The sequence below is a fragment of the Scyliorhinus canicula genome, chromosome 17 (assembly GCF_902713615.1).
Source record: "Scyliorhinus canicula chromosome 17, sScyCan1.1, whole genome shotgun sequence".
In the NCBI taxonomy this organism is placed as follows: domain Eukaryota; kingdom Metazoa; phylum Chordata; class Chondrichthyes; order Carcharhiniformes; family Scyliorhinidae; genus Scyliorhinus; species Scyliorhinus canicula.
Window position 1 is genome coordinate 14,887,770 of NC_052162.1, and position 19,561 is coordinate 14,907,330.

Sequence of the window (19,561 nt, forward strand, 5' to 3'; positions counted from 1 at the left end):
TGAAATATCCCCCTTAATGTCTGCCACTGTTAATCTACATTCTCACCTTTTATCATATTGTTCCAGTTTACTGCATCCAACTCTGTCTTCCGACCTTTGTCATTACTTTTATTTAACTTTAGGACATTAGTTTCAGACCCAAATTTCTCATCCTTGTGTTCTGAACACTCTTGCCTAGATGATCCTTTACTATGAAATTATGAATTAATGCTATCTCAATAAACATTCGCAGGTCCAAAATTCCACAATTTGGGTCCACAATGTATTGTTCTCAGAATCTATCCTGAATGTACTCGACAAACTCATCCTCCAGGCTATTTTTAACAATCTGATTTGTCCAATTCACGTAAACATTAAAATTGTCCTGTATTAACTTTGGGGCAGGCATCTATTTTCCTGTTTCTTGAGAAAGATAAGGATCCGACGGAGTGTGGGTTGTATAGGCCCATATCACTTTTAAACGTGGACACAAAGATATTGGCGAAGGTACGGTCAGGTAGGCTAGAGGAGTGCCTCCCGAAGGTGATAGATCAGATGGGGTTTGTGAGAGGGAGGCAGCTTTTTTTGAATATTAGGTGGGTATTGAACGTGGTTATGTACTGGCAGAGGGGATGGAAACAGAGGTGGTTGTGGCATTGGATGCTGAGAAAGTGTTTAATCGGGTAGAATGGGGGTACTTGAGTAGAATGCGTTTGATTGGGTAGAATGGGGGAAGTTCTAGAGCGGTTTGGAATTGGACCCAGATTTGTGGACTGGGTAAAGCTATTATATAAGGAGCCATGGGCCAGTGTTCGCACAAATAACATCAGCTCGAGATACTTTCCTCTACACCATGGGACTAGGCAGGGATGTCCTATGTCCCCCCTGCTGTTTGCATTCGCGATTGAACCATTGGCCATTGCATTAAGAAGTTCGGGGTTATGGATAGGGATAGTGTGGGGGGGGGGGAGGGGGGGATAGAGCATAGGGTGTCCTTATATGCCGATGACGTGTTATTATGCGTGGCGAAGCCAAGTGTGTCAATAAGGGGAATACTGGAGCTTCTTCTGGTGTTTGGGTCTTTCTCAGGGTACAAATTAAATCTGGACAAGAGTGAGCATTTTGTGGTGTCTTGGCCAGGGGTGGGGCCAGAGGTGGGGGGGCTGCCATTCTGTAAGTTGGGACTCACTTTAGATACCTGGGGGTGCAGGTTGCTCGGGATTGCGGGGTGGGGGGCTTCGCAGGTACAACATTTCTAGTTTGGTGGGAAGGGTGAAAGCTGATCTGGCAAGGCGGGATGGTCTCACTCTGTCATTGGCGGGTCGAGTACAGGCGGTTAAAATGAACGTGCTGCCGCGATTTCTGTTTATTTTTCAATGCCTGCTGATTTTCCTGCCAAAGGCATTTTTTTTTTAGAGAGATTGAAGGGAGGATTACCTCATTCATATGGGGAGGGAAGGTGGCCAGAATTAGAAAGTTTCTGGTCAATGGTAACATCCAGGGTGTTGATAGTGGGGGATTCAATGATGGCAATGCTATTGAATGTCAGGGGGAAATGGGGTGTCAAGAGGAATGCTTTGTCCTGGATGGTGGCTACTGGAATGTTGTTGGATAGATATTCATCCAGCGAGTATTGACTTGTGCCTTCGGTGAACAGGCTTTGTGGAGTTATGCAGTTACTCTGCAGAAATCTGAGCCTCTGACTGACCTACTCTTGTAGCCACAGTATTCACATGATTGCCTCAGTTGCTTGCATTAATATAGTGCCTGTAACCGAGTAAAACACCCCAAGAATCCGCAGTCACAAAGTCCAACGAGCTATTTGTTTTCATAGCAGGACTGGACCCTTTTATTCAGTTTTGTTTAGTTTTACATATTGCCATTCCTGTAGTCCTCTCTCATCGGGCGCAGAAACTAACCGGTCCAGTTCAGCTCAATGGAAATGTCAGTTTCCCCTTATGATGTGAATCGCACATCAAACGGTTCAAACCGAAACTGAAGCGGACAGTCAGGATGAAAAGAGTCGCCGACACTCTGGCAAACTCCCCAATCCCTTTAAGGGGAGCCCCTTTAATACCATTTGTGAGGTCACGGGTTCCAGTAATTTGAAACATTGAGGGCTGGGCAGCCATTGGTTCAGGCCGGATACATTCAGTCATCTCGCTGGGGATTGGCTCAACGCACACTTCCGCCATTCTGTCAAAGGGAAAATACAGCGACTGGGACGTTAAAGAAACAGAATCAGTTACAGCAAAAATACTGGAGCAGGGACAATTATCCCAGATTGTGAGTTACAGTAACATGTCCACATTTCCATTGTACTGCTCAGTGTATGAGTTACAGTAACATTTCCATCATACTCCTCAGTATGAGTTACAGTAACATTTCCATTCTATTGCTCAGTGTGTGAGTTACAGTAACATTTCCATTATATTGCTCAGTGTATGAGTTACAGTAACATTTCCATTATATTCCTCAGTGCGAGTTACAGTAACATTTCCATCATATTGTTCAGTGTGTGAGTTACAGTAACATTTCCATCCGATCCCTCAGTGTGTAAGTTATAGTAACATTTCCATCATATTCCTCAGTGTGTGAATTACAGTAACATGAAATGAAAATCGCTTATTGTCACAAGTAGGCTTCAAATGAAGTTACTGTGAAAAGCCCCTAGTCGCCACATTCCGGCACCTGTTCGGGGAGGCTGGTACGGGAATTGAACCGTGCTGCTGGCCTGCCTTGGTCTGCTTTCAAAGCCAGCGATTTAGCCCAGCACTAAACCAGCCCCCAATCCATCATAACATCATATTCATCTTATATTTATCACATGTCCATCATATTCCTCAGTGTGAGTTACAGTAACTTTCCATCTTATTGCTCAGTGTGAGTTACAGTAACATTTCCATCCTATTCCTCAGTGTCTGAGTTACAGTAACATTTCCATCCGATCCCTCAGTGTGTAAGTTATAGTAACATTTCCATCATATTCCTCAGTGTGAGTTACAGTAACATTTCCATACTATTGCTCAGTGTGTGAGTTACAGTAACATTTCCATTCTATTGCTCAGTGTGAGTTACAGTAACATTTCCATTCTATTGCTCTGTGAGTTACAGTAACATTTCCATTCTATTGCTCTGTGAGTTACAGTAACATTTCCATTCTATTGCTCTGTGAGTTACAGTAACATTTCCATTCTATTGCTCTGTGTGAGTTACAGTAACATTTCCATTCTATTGCTCTGTGAGTTACAGTAACATTTCCATTCTATTGCTCTGTGTGAGTTACAGTAACATTTCCATTCTATTGCTCTGTGTGAGTTACAGTAACATTTCCATTATATTGCTCTGTGTGAGTTACAGTAACATTTCCATTCTATTGCTCTGTGTGAGTTACAGTAACATTTCCATTCTATTGCTCTGTGAGTTACAGTAACATTTCCATTCTATTGCTCTGTGTGAGTTACAGTAACATTTCCATTCTATTGCTCTGTGAGTTACAGTAACATTTCCATTCTATTGCACTGTGTGAGTTACAGTAACATTTCCATTCTATTGCACTGTGTGAGTTACAGTAACATTTCCATTCTATTGCACTGTGTGAGTTACAGTAACATTTCCATTCTATTGCTCTGTGTGAATTACAGTAACATTTCCATCATATTCCTCTGTGAGTTACAGTAACATTTCCATACTATTGCTCAGTGTGTGAGTTACAGTAACATTTCCATTCTATTGCTCAGTGTGTGTTACAGTAACATTTCCATTCTATTGCTCTGTGTGAGTTACAGTAACATTTCCATGTAATTGCTCAGTAACATTTCCATTATATTGCTCAGTGTGTGAATGACAGTAACATTTCCATTATATTGCTCAAAGTGTGAATTACAGTAACATTTCCATTATATTGCTCAAAGTGTGATAGTTGCATTTATTGTTCTCTCGTTAAAATTTCATTGCTCAGGATGTGTTTTCATCTGTTTCTTAACAGTGGATGCTTCCTTGCTGTTCAGGAGATGTCGACAGCGATGTCTGACTCTTCTGCCCCCAGTGTTAGCCTTGACGGCGCAGCGGAAGAAGGAACCAGCTCGTTCATTTTGTCCCTTTTGCATCAGCTCATTTCCCCGAGCATCCTGCAAGCTGTTCAGCCTGACCGTGCTGAACCAGTGGTGGTTGTGGCCGTGCAGCGCTACTTGGGAGAGCCTGGAGATGAGAAAAAACCCAGATCAGGTTCCCGTTACTTTTACGATGTGACTGTGAGTGATGGCGTTTCTCAAGTAAAGTGTTACCTGGCTCCTGACCTGAACCCCCTTGTGCATTGGAACCGTTTGAAGGCTGGTAATGGAATTCACATCACCCGCTGCAGGCTGGTGTACGATGAGAAGAGGCAAAACCATTGTTTCCTGCAGATTGAGGCACTGGAGCTGGCAGCAGCTGAGAATGCTCCCACCTTGAGCATCCCCGTCTTGAGCACTGAGTCCCTACACAGCCTGACTGCATTCCAGAGAGGAAGGGACCTCCTGCGGACTTTACAGGTGGAAACCCCTCTGAAAGATGGAAAGATTCATTATTTGCCCTTGTGGAACAATAATGACCCCTATGGTGGAGAATGGAATGGCCCAAAGGGTCCGCCCTTTCCAAATGTCTCACTTGGAGGTGAGCTGTTCTTTGACTTGAAGCTTAAGATACAGAATATTATTGTTGAACATGCTGTCCTTTTTTAAAATTGATAACTGAATTCAGAAAATTCTTTCATTTTTTTGCTTTGCATGTGTTTGGGCACCTCAGTTTGACAAGCGAGGTAGTGCTGAGGTCTCAGAGAACAGGCTACCATGTAGTTGGGCACCCCTGGGATTTGCGGAAAGCCAACCCGGATTTGTTAAGGTTGAATAATAGAATAGAATCCATAAAATCCCTACAGTGCAGAAGGAGACCATTCAGTCTTCACCAGCCCTCTAAAAGAGTACCCTACCGAGGCTGACTCTCCGCTGTATCCCCATAACCCCACCAAACCTGCACACATTTGGACACTAAGGGGCAATTTTCAGCTTGGCCAATGCACCTATCCAACACATCTTTGAACTAATTGCCCAAATTCCATTGCTGAGTTTAGTAACTTGAGGATGCCGGTGGTAAATGAACATTAATTTATTAAACTATTTACAGAGTTCTGCCTCAAGCAGCCAATGGTGAGGGCCTTCTGCACCATTAGGCCTGCATCTGGGCTTCCGTCTAATGAGGGTCTGGGTCGGGTGGAGTTTATCGATTTGCCGATCGTTGTTTCCTGGCTGACCGCCGGAGAGTTACCGCTGGGGCCTCAACCACGATATGCCGTTGTCTGCCGGAATGGTTCCCTCTGCATCCATGTTGGATTCGGAGTCATCCTCTGGACTGGGTGTTGTGACTGGGACGGTTGGGTCTCCAGGTGGAGGCGCGATTCCAGTCGGAGACGCCAGTATTGCCGGTCGGAAGTTGAGCTGTGCGGGTTCCCGCTTCATCGGGTGGGCCAAGTGTTTGTGGTGGACCTTCCCTCGAATCCGGAGCTTACAAGAGACGGCACCCGTTCGTTGCAGTACTACTTCTGAGTGCCACAACGCTCCATCACCAAAATTCCGAGCGGTGGCCTCATCCCCAGAGTGAAATGTGTGCACAGGCCCTCAAGTCATGGTGGCTTTTCTGCGTTTCCTGTTGTGCCCCTACCTTTCTGCCAAGACTTGGAAACGTCAGACTCAGCGGGTTCTGAGTCCACGGCCCATCAATAGCTCTGCCGGGGTGATTCCAGTTGTCACATAGTGCATTGTGTAGTAATTAAAAAGGAACCACGCCAGTCGTGTGTCTGTCGACCCTGTGGATTGCTCCTTTAAGCCCTTGTTGAAGATCAGACCGCCCTTTCTGCTAGACTATTGGAGGAGGGATATTCTGGAGCAGTGTGAACATGCTGATACCCTTCCTCTACATCATTTAGATGAATTTGTCCTGAGTGAACACCGTCCCATTATCCATCACCAGGACCTCAAGGATTCCATGAGTGTTAAAAATGGCCCAGAGCTTCTTTGTCTTGGAGGCCAACCTACACACCTCTAGGCACTTTGAGTGAGCATCCACAAGCACGAGGAACATGGACCCCAAAACTGGTCCCACAAAATCCGCATCTGGGCATATGCATTGGGTTCCCGGGCATTGCCAAGGATAAAGGGAGGCTGCTGGAGGGAGTTTCTGATGCTTCTGGCACACTGGGCATGACCCTTTCGCTGCCACTATCAATACCAGGCCACCAGACATAACTGCGGGCCAACATTTTTATATTGGAAGCTCCTGGATAGCTAGCATGCAGGTCCAATAGCAGAGCTTCCTGACCCTGTGGGGGATGACCACGTGGGCTCCACACACTGATGCTGTCTTCGACACTGAGCAAAGGGCTGTAGGGTCACTGGAAAAGCCTCCTGTTTTCCTGCCGCCCAACAGCATTAAGTGAAGCTTCACCAATCCCGGGTCTCGCAGTGTCCACCTGAGCAGCTGACCACCGGCAAGGTGACGATGAAATTGACAGTCGCAATTACCTCATCAGCCGCAGGTTGGGGTGGGGCAGAAGCAGACAGCTAGAGGTGTCCACATGCACAATTTGCATGCCCGGGCGGTGTTGGAATGAATACTCGTACACAGCGAGCAGGAGCGGCAAACATTGGATGCTTGCTGATGCGATTGGAAGGATTCCTTTATCCTCCCCGAAGAGGCCGAACAGTGGCTTATGATTGGCTATGATGACAAAATGTCGCCCATACAGGCGGAACTTTTTTCCCAAAGATCACTGCCAAACCCTCTTTCTCTATCGGAGCGTAACGTCATTCTGCGTCCACCAGAGTTCTCGAAGCAAACACAATAAGGCGTTCCGTGCCACCGCCTATCCATGGGCGTGCACCGCCCAATGCCGTAGGGGGAAGCATCACACGTCAGGATTCGGGGCCTACATTAGGGCAGCATGGTGGCGCAGTGGGTTAGCCCTGCTGCCTCATGGCACCGAGGTCCCAGGTTCGATCCCGGCTCTGGGTCACTGTCCGTGTGGAGTTTGCACATTCTCCCCATGTTTGCTCGGGTTTCACCCCCACAACCCAAAAGATGTGCAGGGTAGGTGGATTGGCCACACTAAATTGCCCCTTAATTGGAAAAAATGAATTGGGTACTCTAAATTTATTTTTTAAAATGATTAGGGGACTACCGGATCATAACGCGCAAGAAACTGCTTGGAGAACAAACGCTTCTTAACAGCCGCAAACACGTTCTCCTGCCAAGGAGCCCAGCACCACTTTCTCAATAGCACGTGGATTGGAACCAACAGAGAGGCCCAGTTGGCGATGAATGTCCCATAATAGTTGACTCGGCCAAAAAACGACCAGAGCTCAGTGGTGATCTTCAGGGTGGGGGCCCCTTTTATAGTGCAAGCTTTATCTTCCACTGGGTGTAGACCATTACTGTGTACCCTGTAACTGAGATAGGCCACTGCCCTAGCATGGAACACACATTTGGTCCTCTTCAGCCAGGCACCTACATGGGAAAAACGCCAGAGGACTTCCTGTAGGTTATCCAGTGGGGCTGTTTAGCATAGGGCTAAATCGCTGGCTTTGAAAGCAGACCAAGGCAGGCCAGCAGCACGGTTCGATTCCCGTACCAGCCTCCCCGAACATTAACTGGAATGTGGCGACTAGGGGCTTTTCACAGTAACTTCATTTGAAGCCTACTTGTGACAATAAGCGATTTTCATTTCATTTCATTTCATGTGAGAGGGATAACTTGACGGTATCAAGGCATAGGGTGGCGTGGTGGCACAGTGGTTAGCACTGCTACCTCACAATGCCAGGGAGCCGAGTTCAGTTCCAACCTTGGGTGACTGTGTGGAGTTTTCATCTCCTCCCCGTGTCTGCGTGAGTTTCCTCCAGCTGTTCCGGTTTACTCCCACAATCCAAAGATGTGCAGGTTAGGTGGATTGGCCATGCTAAAATTGCCCCTTGATGTCCAAAAATGTGTGGTCCCCTTATTACTCAAGAGCCTCTTACCCCTGAAGAAATTGTGGTACCTTGTCACTCGGTTTCCTGCAATTCTGTGTTCACACTTTTATTTGCCCACAATCTTTTATCAATGTCTGTAAGGCCAAGAAAACAATATTGATAAAGAATCGGCGATTCTTGATAAAGAATTCGGAAATTCTTCTCGATTGGGCACAGGCGTCCTTCCCTTTGCTCAGCCGTCAACTGAGTCTTGTCCCAGTAATTTTGGAACCGGTCATTGTAAATATTGTGGAGCAGTCTCCCCGCTGGTTATAATTGGAAAATGATGGAAACACACACAGCAGGTCAAACAGTCGTTTGTGGAGAGAGGAACAGAGTTAATGGACGGAATTGTTTGCCAGTTGGATTTTCTAGCCTTGTCAAAGTCAGTGGAGTTTAGAACGGCCGGATGGATTTTCTGAGCCGCCCTCCACTGCAACGGTGCCATAACATACTGCCCAAGTTTCAGTGACTTCTCTTCTGTTTTCTGACAGGTTTGAGACTCATTTCCCTCCAGCAATTGGAAATGACCTGGAGAACGAAACTTGAATTTCCACATCTTCTGGTACGAATAATGCACAAGTCCAGGTTGCGCTATTATGGGAAACCTGGAACAAAGGTGGACTTTCCTTATCAGGTCAGTGATCCCGGATGTCGCCCCTCCCTGACGTCCAAAGGAGTGGGAAATTCTGATCCAGAGCTTTCATCATTTGCAGTGCGTTGCTGGCAGCAATTAAAGTTTGTGCCGCTGATTACTCTTCAACTCAAATCATTTCAAGGAGACGCAGGCTGCATTTTAATACAGGTTCATGTTGACCGGGGAGATCCTGCCAAGCTTAGCGGGGCCACATTTATGCCCGGTAGCTTTGTCTTACGCCCGGCTGCTGTCTGGATGGATAGCCTGATTGGTGGGATCGCCAGCAGAAGGAGCAGGGGCACACACGCCGGCCGGCCCTAGAACTCCGGAGAGGCTAACAGGAGGAGGGACGAGGGAGGTTCCGGGATAAGCATTCTCGCTCATCCTCTCAAACCTTCCCTAAACCTCTCCACCTCTCCATCCCTCTTGCCTCCTTTCGTTCATAGGTTCCTAGGCATTTACCAGACAGAAGGAGACCATTCAGCCCATCGTGTCCACGTCAGTCAAAAGGTATCTGCCAACACTAATCCCAATTTCCCACGCTTGGCTCATAGACTTGGAGGACAAGGCAGCGAAAGTGAATATCTAAATACTTCTTAAATGTTAGAAGAATTTCTGACTCGACCACTCTTTCAGGCAGTGAGTTCCAGACTCCCACTATCCTCTGGATAACTCCCCTCTTAACCCTCTACCTCCTACCTTAGATCTATGCACCCTGATTATTGACCCCTCTAGTAATGGAAAAAGGGCATTTCCATCTATGCCCCTGAAATCTTATCCACCTCTATCAAGTCCCTTCTCAACCTTCGCTGCTCCAAGGAAAGCAACCCCAGTCTATCCAATCAGTGGGTTTCCTCCGGGTGCTCTGGTTTCCTCCCACAGTCCAAAGATGTGCAGGTTAGGTGGATTAGCCATGATAAATTGCCCTTAGTGTCCAAAATTGCCCTTAGTATTGGGTGGAGTTTACTGGGTTATGGGGATAGGGTGGAGGTGTTGACCTCGGGTAGGGTGCTCTTTCCAAGAGCCGGTGCAGACTCGATGGGCCGAGTGGCCTCCTTCTGCACTGTAAATTCTATGATCTCCTCACAGCTCAGACCCTGCAGCCTAGGCAGCATCCTGGCAAATCTCCTCTGCAACCTCTCCAGTGAAATCATATCCTTCCTATAATTCTTTGTTTCCTTTCCTTTCCTGCCTTTATTCCTTCAAACCTGCCTCTTTGGCCAAGTTTTTGACAACCTGCCCTGATAATAATAATAATGATAACTTATTGTCACAAGTAGGCTTCAATGAAGTTACTGTGAAAAGCCCCAAGTCGCCACATTCTGGAGCCTGTTTGGGGAGGCTGGTACGGGAATTGAACCCACGGTGCTGCCATGTTCTGCATTATAAGCCTGTGATTTAGCCCAGTGTGCTAAACCAGCTTTGTGCAGTACGGGAAATTGAACCCACGGTGCTGCCATATTCTGCATTATAAGCCAGCGATTTAGCCCAGTGTGCTAAACCAGCTTTGTGCAGTACGGGACATTGAACCCACGGTGCTGCCATATTCTGCATTATAAGCCAGTGATTTAGCCCAGTGTGCTAAACCAGCTTTGTGCAGCTCGCTAGCTAACACTTTAAAACGCTCCGGGCATGATTCAGGTGCACCGGGTGAATAGCGGTCGAGGGCAAAATCGATATTCACGGTGGGCTCTAATTATTTTGCGATTCACCCCTCCTTCCCCTGATGGCGAGTTGCTGATCTCTCCCACAAATAGCCTGAATATCATTAACCTTCATTTGCATTAATTTCAATCTCAGTAACGAGATTGAGGTTGAATGCAGCAGCCTCCTGGGAATTACCCTACTCCCCAGCACAAAAACATCACACGGGCGTCAATCAGCTTTCCTTTCCAAACTTGGCGTAATGGCTACTGACGGAACTGAGGAGGCGAGTAGCCATTTCCGTTTACCAGCGTACAGCACAAGAATATGCCAGGAGGACCAGGGAGGCCCGCACCATCTCCAGAGGTTGTGTTCGCCAACACAAACCCCCCCCCTCCATCCCACCTCCACCATCACACCATTCTCTCACTGACCACCCTATTTCTCCCTCCCAAGGGTCTGTGTAACATCACTCCAGGATGATGTGCCTGTTTTGGCAATGCCAGCAGGTTACAGAGGGTGCAGAGTGAGGGTAAATCGCTGCGAGGGAGGCTCTGGTGCCCCTCTGTTTCTGCTAAAGTCTGACTCCTGTCTCCCTGCTGACACCGCGCTCACACCCATTCTCTGAGCCACGTCTGCATTGGGGACTTTTGACCTTGGAACATTGCCTGGGGTAAAGGGAGCGGAGAGCAACAGGGGGTGCGGGCAGGCCCACTGTGAAGATGAACGTGACAGAGACTTCACGTGTATGAGGTGTGACATGTTTTAATAGTTAACATTTTACTGTGACAGATTTCTTTCCATTCCCCTTTGCTACAGATTGTATCAGTGCTTCTCACTCTTCATGATCTTATTGGGTCTAGTGCTACGTCTAGGTGTGTCCTCCGATACAAAACAGGTGGAGGAAGCCTGCTGCCTTCTGAACCCTGTGGCCTTTGATGCCCTTAATGGACGGCCTCTGGAGGGTCTGGAGACGGTGTGCGGGGGTGGGTGGGGCACGACTTAATCATGCCATCCTGTTCTGCCCACTGCCTTTGAGATGCACTGCTGTCGGGAGTGGGGGATTCAGAAGAACTGGAGGGCGCCGCAGTCTCCTTGGTGGCAGGCCCCGAGTTGGCCTCCTGTGCTTCCTCCTCCACATCAGTGTCTGTCGGGCCTTGGGGGACTCCATGGGACGGAGGGGCAGCTGGAGTGAACTACAGAAGCCTCTGAGTCATCTGGCGGCTCACCATTGTCTGCACCACGATGTCAATGCCCTCAGCGATGGTCCTCAGTGACTGGGCCATGGTCTGAGTTGCCTCAGCAATGTCCACCTGCATCTGGGACACATCCCTCAATGACTGGGACATGATGTTGAGACCCTCAGCCATAGGCGTCACAGACTGAGCCTTGGGCACCACCACGCAAGATGGTGGCGTCGTGCTCCAGGGTTTCCACTGCAGTTGCCTACCAGTGTTGGCCTCAGTGCCATTGTCGGCACCATCTCTGACAGCCAAGATTTTGGGACTCCAATTGGCCTTGCCGTCGCTGGAATGTCGCTGACACACCCTCCTGAATCTCACGGATCTGTCCTATCATCTGCATCAGATCTGGGAGAATCTTGTCCAGAGGCTCGGCATCTGACTGGGACTCGGCTGACTCCTGGTATCCACTGGACCTCCGACTGCTGTCTGCCTTGGATGTTCCTGCTTCCACATGATGTTCATTAGCAACTGTGTGGTTCTCACCAGATTGTTCCCTAGAAGCCTGTCCACTAATGTCGCCCACCGAGGTTCTCACTGGTGGAAGGTGCGGGTGATAGCTGTGACCCCTCGCTGGTGCTCTCCTCTGAGGTGGTTTCTTAGATGGCAAGGGGAGGAACATCTCTGGATGGCCCGACATCCGACATCATCAAATGGAGATCCTGCGATACAATGGACATGCGGTCAGTGGGAGGGAAGGATCATTTTGTCTGACATGAACAACTCACTTGCAACAGGTCATGTGTGTGAAGGGGCAGTGGATCCCCACCTCTGTGGCACAGGCCAACCTCGCTGTCAGTGACTGCTCCATGGATAACCCTGCGATTTCCGGGGCCCGTTCCTCATAGCGAGGTGAGGACTTAGATCTCTGGTACTACGCCCCTCCGTCTTGGCCCTTTCCCACTTATTATGGACTGTCTTCTCCTGCAGGAACAAAGGGAGGGCAATGTGAGCCGCATGCTTGAGGGTTGGGGGGGTCTATGACAGGTGGCATGCATGGGCACCACACCTGGACAGGAAGAGGTTGTGCTGGTGGTTGCTGAAGAACAAGCATGAAGATCGGATGTGGGGAGGACGCGAGGTGTCAGCCAGGAGTGGGGTGGGTTGGGAATTTGAGGGGTGGCAGGCGGATCTACTCGCGAGATAGGTGAATCAGATAGCGAGGGAGCCAGTCATTTCGAGAATCTCATGGGGGCTCATTTTTGGCGCTAAGTGCCGTTGAATACGGACTGCGATTTCGCCAACGCAGTCATCGCGAAACACCCGCTAAACGCATCCAAAACCGGACTTTGAAATGTTTCCATTGAATCACGCCCTGCATAAATCAGGTTGTTCTGAAACACAAGAGGGTGCTGAAACAGCAACTTAACCTTGTGGATCCGGCAGCTCTCAACTCCCTTTAACTGCTGGCACCCCTGACCCGTGGGAAAACCATCAGCAATTGTCACGGTGGTAGAGACGCCTGATTTAAATGTGTTAATGAAAATCCTGCCTCTGTACAGCTGGACGCCTGGCCATCCGAATATCCAAATGATCTAACCAGTGACAGGTTCACCCTGTTACAGGGAGGGCCATGGGTTAATGCACAGATTATTAAGTCTAAGCACGAGACCATCGTGTATGTAATGTCAACAATTTGCTTTTAATTTATCTTCAAAAATATTTGAAGCCGGTTTTGACCCCCATCCAAAAAAGTTTATATTGATCCCTTGATTTCTTTTGCAAGCAAGGTAACGGTTTTCTTTTCCTTCTCTGGAGTTTTGACTTCAGTTCTAAGTTTTCCTTTCATCTGAATTGTGAGGAACCTTGGGCGCGATTCTCCCAGACAGGGAGAAATCGTAAGGCTGGCGTCAAATCCGGGCGGGTTTGACGCCAGCCTCCCCCTCCCCGACCGGGAACCGATTCTGGTCCCCGGTCGGGGCTAGTATGCCGCGGCCGTGAACTCCGGCCCGCTTGCCAGAGTTTGCGCCGGCTGACGCGTCACATGACGTCAGCCATGCATGCGCAGATTGGAAGACTCTAACCCGCGCATGCGCGGATGACGTCATTGCGCATTTGCGCGAAACCCGCGCATGCGCGGGCCGGGATGCCCCTCAGCCACCCCGCGAAGTGATACAGCGGGGCGGCGGAAGGACAAAGAGTGCGCGGGAATCGGACCCGCTGCCCGCGATCGGTGCCCACCGATCGCGGGCCCATGGCACCCTTGGCACGGCCATGGTACTGCCGTGCCAATCGGTGCCATGGTTTTCAAAATCGGGACTTTACGGCCGTTTTTACGAACGGCCAGACCAGGTGTGTTTGCCGTTCGCATAAACAGCCGTAAAGGGCTTGGACTTCGGCCCATCAGCCAGCTGAGAATCGCTGCTGGCCGTAAAAAAACGGCGGCAGCGATTCGTGTCGGGCGTGGGGGGGGGAGAATAGCGGGAGGGCGTCAGACTAGCGTGGCCGTAAAAATTTACGAACCCCGCTATTCTCCGCACCGTCGTGAGTGCGGAGAATTGCGCCCCTTGTGTTTCTACAGTACAGATGGTGATGCACTTTCTGCCCCATGGGCTACGCTTGTGTATAAGACTTTCTATTGGCTTTCATTGTAGGCCTATTTTGAAGTAGCTGATCAGTCCGGTATGATGCCACTGGTCCTGTGGAACTCCTTGTGCCCTGAATGGTACCAGTCCCTGCACGTTGGCACCGCCCTCCTGCTGCACCGTTACTCAATTAAACGCAGTTACCAGATGAGAACCTGGGCCACTCCGTGTGACCCACAGATAAAGAGGCTGAGAACCATAGGTGAGAATTCTACATTCTGTTTTGTCTATCGGGCGTACAGTCAGTATTAACAAGTATTATTCCGCTACGCATTTATACTGTTTGTTCTGTGAGCACAGAAACCACCAAGCTGATCGCTTGATTAACCTCAATGTCCATTTGTACCTGATCGTGTCTTTGGTTATTTCTATCTTTATTTATCTCACTGATTACTTCTTTCTCTCTCCCTGACCGTACCTTTATCTAACCAAATCTATCTCTTTTTAACTTTGCTCCATCTCTTGTGCTGCCTCATACTTCTCCCTCTTGATCCCTGTCCATCAGGCTCTGATTCATTCCGCTTCAATTATCTTCCTCCCTTTCTTGTTTCCCTTTGATTTTCTCTTTGTCCTTTTCTCTCCCCCCCTCTCTCTCTCTCTCTCTCTCTCTTTATCTCTCTCTCTTTTGCGCTCCCTCTCTCATGCTCTCTCTCTCTTACTCGTACTCTCTCTCTCTTACGCTCTCTCTCGCACTCTCTCTCTAGTGCTTTCTCTCTCACGCTCTCTTATGTGTTCTCTCTCACGATCTCTCTTTCTCCGCTCTCTCTCATGCTAGTGCTCTCTCGCATGCACTCTCTCTCGTGCTCTCTCTCTCGCACGCTCTCTAGTGCTCTCTCTCTCGCGCTCTCTCTCTCGCGCTCCCTCGAGTGCGCTCTCTCTCTCTCTCCGCTCTCTCTCTCATGGTAGTGCTCTCTCGCATGCACTCTCTCTCGCGCTCTCTCTCGCTCTCTCTCACACTCTCTCTCTCGCGCTCTCTCTCTCTCACGCTCTCACTCTCGCGCTCCCTCTAGTGCTCTCTCTCATGCTCCCGCTCTCTCACGCTCTCTCTCGCTTTCTCTCTCTCGCGCTCCCTCTCTCGCTCCCTCTCTCTCGTGCTCCCTCTCTCTCGCGCTCCCTCTCTCTCATGGTCTCTCTCTCTTGCTCTCTCTCCCTTGTGTACCAGAAATCTTGCTGAAAAGAGAGACTTGTTGCTGAAGCTTTTCATCAGGACGAATGCAAAATTTCAAACAATCACAAACATTTATACCACAGGAAAAAAGGGTTCTGATTGGTTGGCAAGTGCAGAAGGAGGGCATTCGGCCCATCGGGTCTGCACCAAGCCTTGGAAAGATCACTCTACCTAAGCCCACACCTCCACCCTATCCTCGTAACCCAGTAACCCTACCTGACCTTTCTTTTTGGACACTAAGGGCAATTTATCATGACCAATCCAACTAACCCTCACATCTTTGGCCTGTGGGAGGAAACCGGATCACCCGGAGGAAAGCCACGCAGACACGTGGAGAATGTTCAGACTCCACACACACAGTCACCCAAGGCTGGAATTGAACCCGGTCCCTGGCACTGTGAAGCAACAGTGCTAACCATTGTTGTCACGTGCCACCCATTACTGCCATGGAGAAGGCAACGGGGTGCTTTCGGCTCCTCAAGCTCCCGGGTAATTTTAAAGAGGGACAAGGCTGGAATATATTCCTTCATGTGCAGAGAACGGGTCTCTGCGTATGAATGTCTGCCACTTCGAGCAAGCGTAAATGAGCCAAGTTACGAGCTTGACTGATCTAAATGCTAACTGACAAACAGCTTGTTAGTGTAGCTGTTAGCGCACTTAGGATTGTCCAGCAAGCGCTGCCCAATCGCAGAATCACATCTAACAGTAGACGTTTTGTGGTGGGATTTGTCAGCATGTGCTGGTTGAGTGCGGTTTGTTTTTTGCCTATTGCGAAGAACCGAGAGAACCTACTCTCCAAACAACCGGGGCAAATGGCGCTTCGGTTTACCATCACAACTGACAAATGGCACCTCTGGCAGCACAGCACTCCTCCAGCGCAGCAGGAGAATGTTAATCTGGGTTTAGTGCTCGATTCTCGGATGTGAGACTTGAACCCATAGCCCTTTGACTTGAGAAATTGAGCTACCGCTTGAACCAAAGCTTTTACACTATATGCAGATAGATGGAATCCTAGCTGGACAAGCAGCAAGTAGCTGGCTGTCTTTCTGTGCTGGTAGGCTACATGTTGCAGGCAGTTAAACACCAACAGTGCTCACCTTTATGTTTCTGAGTCCCTTCCAGGCTGCACCCAAGCTCTTTGCACTTGGTCAATATTTATCCCATTAACCAACATCATTCAGACAGATTAACTCGTATTATTATTCCCGTACCAGCCTCCCCGGACAGGCGCCGGAATGTGGCGACTAGGGGCTTTTCACAGTAACTTAATTGAAGCCTACTCGTGACAATAAGCAATTTTCATTTTTCATTTTCATTTCAACTCATTGTTCTCTCATTGCTGTTGGTAAGACCTTGCTGTGTGCAAATTAGCTGCCACTTCTGCATCATACAGCAGTTGCACTCAAAAAATACACAGTTACTTGCGGTTATACTTAGTTATTTTTGTGCCATCCCATTTGTGTTGTTCCTCGTGTCTTAATAAAGCTCGCAGTCTCAAGTGTGGAGAAGATGCTTTATTGTGGGTTCGTTCAGTTTCCAGAGCTCGACCTAGAACTACCTTCCAGTGCTAACTACCAGCTTTGCTTGCCGTGTCCTGCTTATCAGCCCGCCTGCTGTGAAGAGTGTGTCCTCACTTCCTGTCCTGATGTATTTATATGGCTCTCCCGTGCTCCCTCTAGTGGTCGCTCAGTTGTGTTGCATCTGGTTAACTTGTGATCACCACATCCCCCTTTTTCTCTTAACATATTTTCTGAACATCGTTAAAGAAAATTGTATATCCTGTCCCAGTGTATTTATAGCTCTCCCGCTCGTGTTTGCTCTGTTGTTTTTTTTTGTATCTGGTCAATCTACGATCACCACATCCCCCTCTTTCTCATTACATAGTTTCTGTACATCATTAAGGAAAATTATACAAAACAGTAACTTATGATATGCGTATCTATACAAGTGATGATGCTATTGCCTTAGTTAACAAAGCCAATGTATTTATATGTCCAAACTTAATAAACACATTTATGAGTCCAAACTTGATGAATTTGTTCAGAGCTTTTTTTTTTTTTTTTTTTTTTTGTTGATGACGTGGTGATATTGATATTGCAAGTCCGCTGTGAATGTTGTTGGTGTTCCTTGTTATCTTAAGTACCCAATGCGTCATCCCGAGGTGTTTGCATGGTCACATCACTGATGTTGACTGGCATGGACTTTTTTCTGTGCTTGTGGTGTTGATTTATTGTCTCATCCGCCTTGGATGCTGGTGTGCTTTGCCATTGTGTACAAGTCGTTGTTTCATTGCTGTTGTTTCTGTCGTTCCTGTTTTTGTTGTTTCCGTTGCCGTACTTGTCGCTGTTTTTGTCGTTTCCGTCTTTGTTGTTGTCGCTATCTTTGCTCCTGACTTTGTTGTGTTTGTTGCCATTCTTGTTGTTTCTGTCTCTGTTGTTGTCGCTATCTTTGTGCCTGACGTTGTTGTTTGTCTTGTTGCGCTTCATGTTGCTTTTATTCTTGCTGTTGTCGTTCTCGTTTCTGCTGTGCTTCTTGCTATTGTTGTTTGTCTTGTCGCGCTTCATGTTGCTTTTCTTCTTGCTGTTGTCGTTCTCGTTTCTGCTGTGCTTCTTGCTATTGTTGTTGGTCTTGTCGCGCTTCATGTTGTTTTTGTTCTTGCTGTGTTTCTTTTGACTTTTGTTTTTCTTGTTATACTCTATGAGTGTCCCGAGTGGATAATTTGAGTCATTGAGCATTCCGTCTCGCGAGTGGTGCGAATGATCTGATGTGCAGGTGCAGGTGACATCAATCAGTTGTGGAGAATTGGATTCCGCATCTTTGCTTTCTTGATGCTCGTCTTCCGGAGTCAAAGTCTTCTCGATTACATTTGACGCGGTGTCTGTGGACTCTCGGCGCTCCTCTTCTGGAGTCCAAATCTGCATGATTTCAGTTGACGTGGTTTCTCTAGACTCTTGGTGCTCCGCTTCTGGAGTTAAAATCTTCATGATTTCTGTTGATGTTATCTCACTGGACTCCAGGTGCTCCTCTTCTGGAGTCAAAATCTGCATGTTTTCTTTCTGTTTGATGTCTCTGGACTCCAGGTGCTCCTCTTCTGGAGTCAGAATCTGCATGGTTTCTTTCGGCATTGTCTCTGTGGACTCCAGGTGCTCCTCTTCTGGAGTCAAAATCTGCATGTTTTCTTTTGGCATTGTCTCTCTGGGCTCCAGGTGCTCCTCTTCTGGAGTCAAAATCTGCATGTTTTCTTTCGGCATCGTCTCTCTGGACTGTTGGGTGGCCCGACTCTGTGCGTCTGTACAGACAAGCTGAGAACTGTCAGTCTCACTGTGATCCTGTACGTCGAGTGCGAGCACCTTGTCACTGTTTTCGCTCTGTGCTTCGGTACAGACAAGCTGAGAACTCTCAGTCTCACTGTGATCCTGTACGTCGAGTGCGAGCACCTTGTCACTGTTTTCGCTCTGTGCTTCGGTACAGACAAGCTGAGAACTGTCAGTCTCACTGTGATCCTGTACGTTGAGTGTGATCACCTTGTCACTGTCTTCGCATGCAGTGGGCAGAGGTGCATTGTCTTCTTCTTGTTCCTGTGAGCGTGTTGGACTTTCATAGTCCGCTCTTTCTTCTTGTTCCTGTGAGCGTGTTGGACTTTCATAGTCTGCTCTTTCTTCTTGTTCCTGTGAGCGTGTTGGACTTTCATAGTCCGCTCTTTCTTCTTGTTCCTGTGAGCTTGGTAGACTTTCATAGTCTGCTTGCGGTTGCTCAGGTACAGCGGGTTTACCTTCATGGTCTTGTTCATGCTTGGTGTCCGCCCGGGAGTGTTTGCTTGCATCCCTGTTGGCGTCTTTCATCACTCGCACTGTGGAGCCTGTCATCGCTCGCTCCGTGGAGTCTTCCTGTGCTCTCTGTGTGGCGTCGTCTTCGTCTTGGGTATTGCTGTCATCCAATGTATCGACGAGCTGCCATGGCACCATGGTGTTGGATTCATCCACCATGAGTAGAGTCGTGTTGAGCTTTGCAACGGTGTCGCTGATGCTGTGATCAGCATGTCCAAATAACTCCTCCATGTCTGAGTAGTATTCTTTGAAACCCATTTCATCTTCGTTGGCTTCTTCTACCACGAGTTGATTCGTGTTGAACTTTGCGACCATGTCGCTGATGCTGTGATAAGCATATCCGACTGACTCAGCCATGTCTGAGTAGTATTCTCCGAAAACCAAATCATCCTGGTTGGATTCTTCTACCACGAGTTGATTCGTGTTGAACTTTGCGACCGT

The 19,561-nt window shown here is 48.3% G+C and overlaps 1 protein-coding gene across 2 annotated transcripts in view; it reads left to right on the forward strand.

Annotated features, from left to right (window-relative positions):
- Positions 1-2,127: 2,127 nt before the first annotated feature.
- radx (RPA1 related single stranded DNA binding protein) overlaps positions 2,128-19,561 on the forward strand; it is a 59,349-nt gene continuing 41,915 nt past the window's right edge. For both annotated transcript variants that reach the window (XM_038775704.1, XM_038775705.1), the window contains exons 1-4: positions 2,128-2,265; positions 3,968-4,632; positions 8,513-8,655; positions 14,135-14,327. In XM_038775704.1, coding sequence (XP_038631632.1) covers positions 3,993-4,632; positions 8,513-8,655; positions 14,135-14,327 — 976 coding nt within the window. In that variant the 5' untranslated portion in view covers positions 2,128-2,265; positions 3,968-3,992. The remainder of the gene's footprint in view (positions 2,266-3,967; positions 4,633-8,512; positions 8,656-14,134; positions 14,328-19,561) is intronic.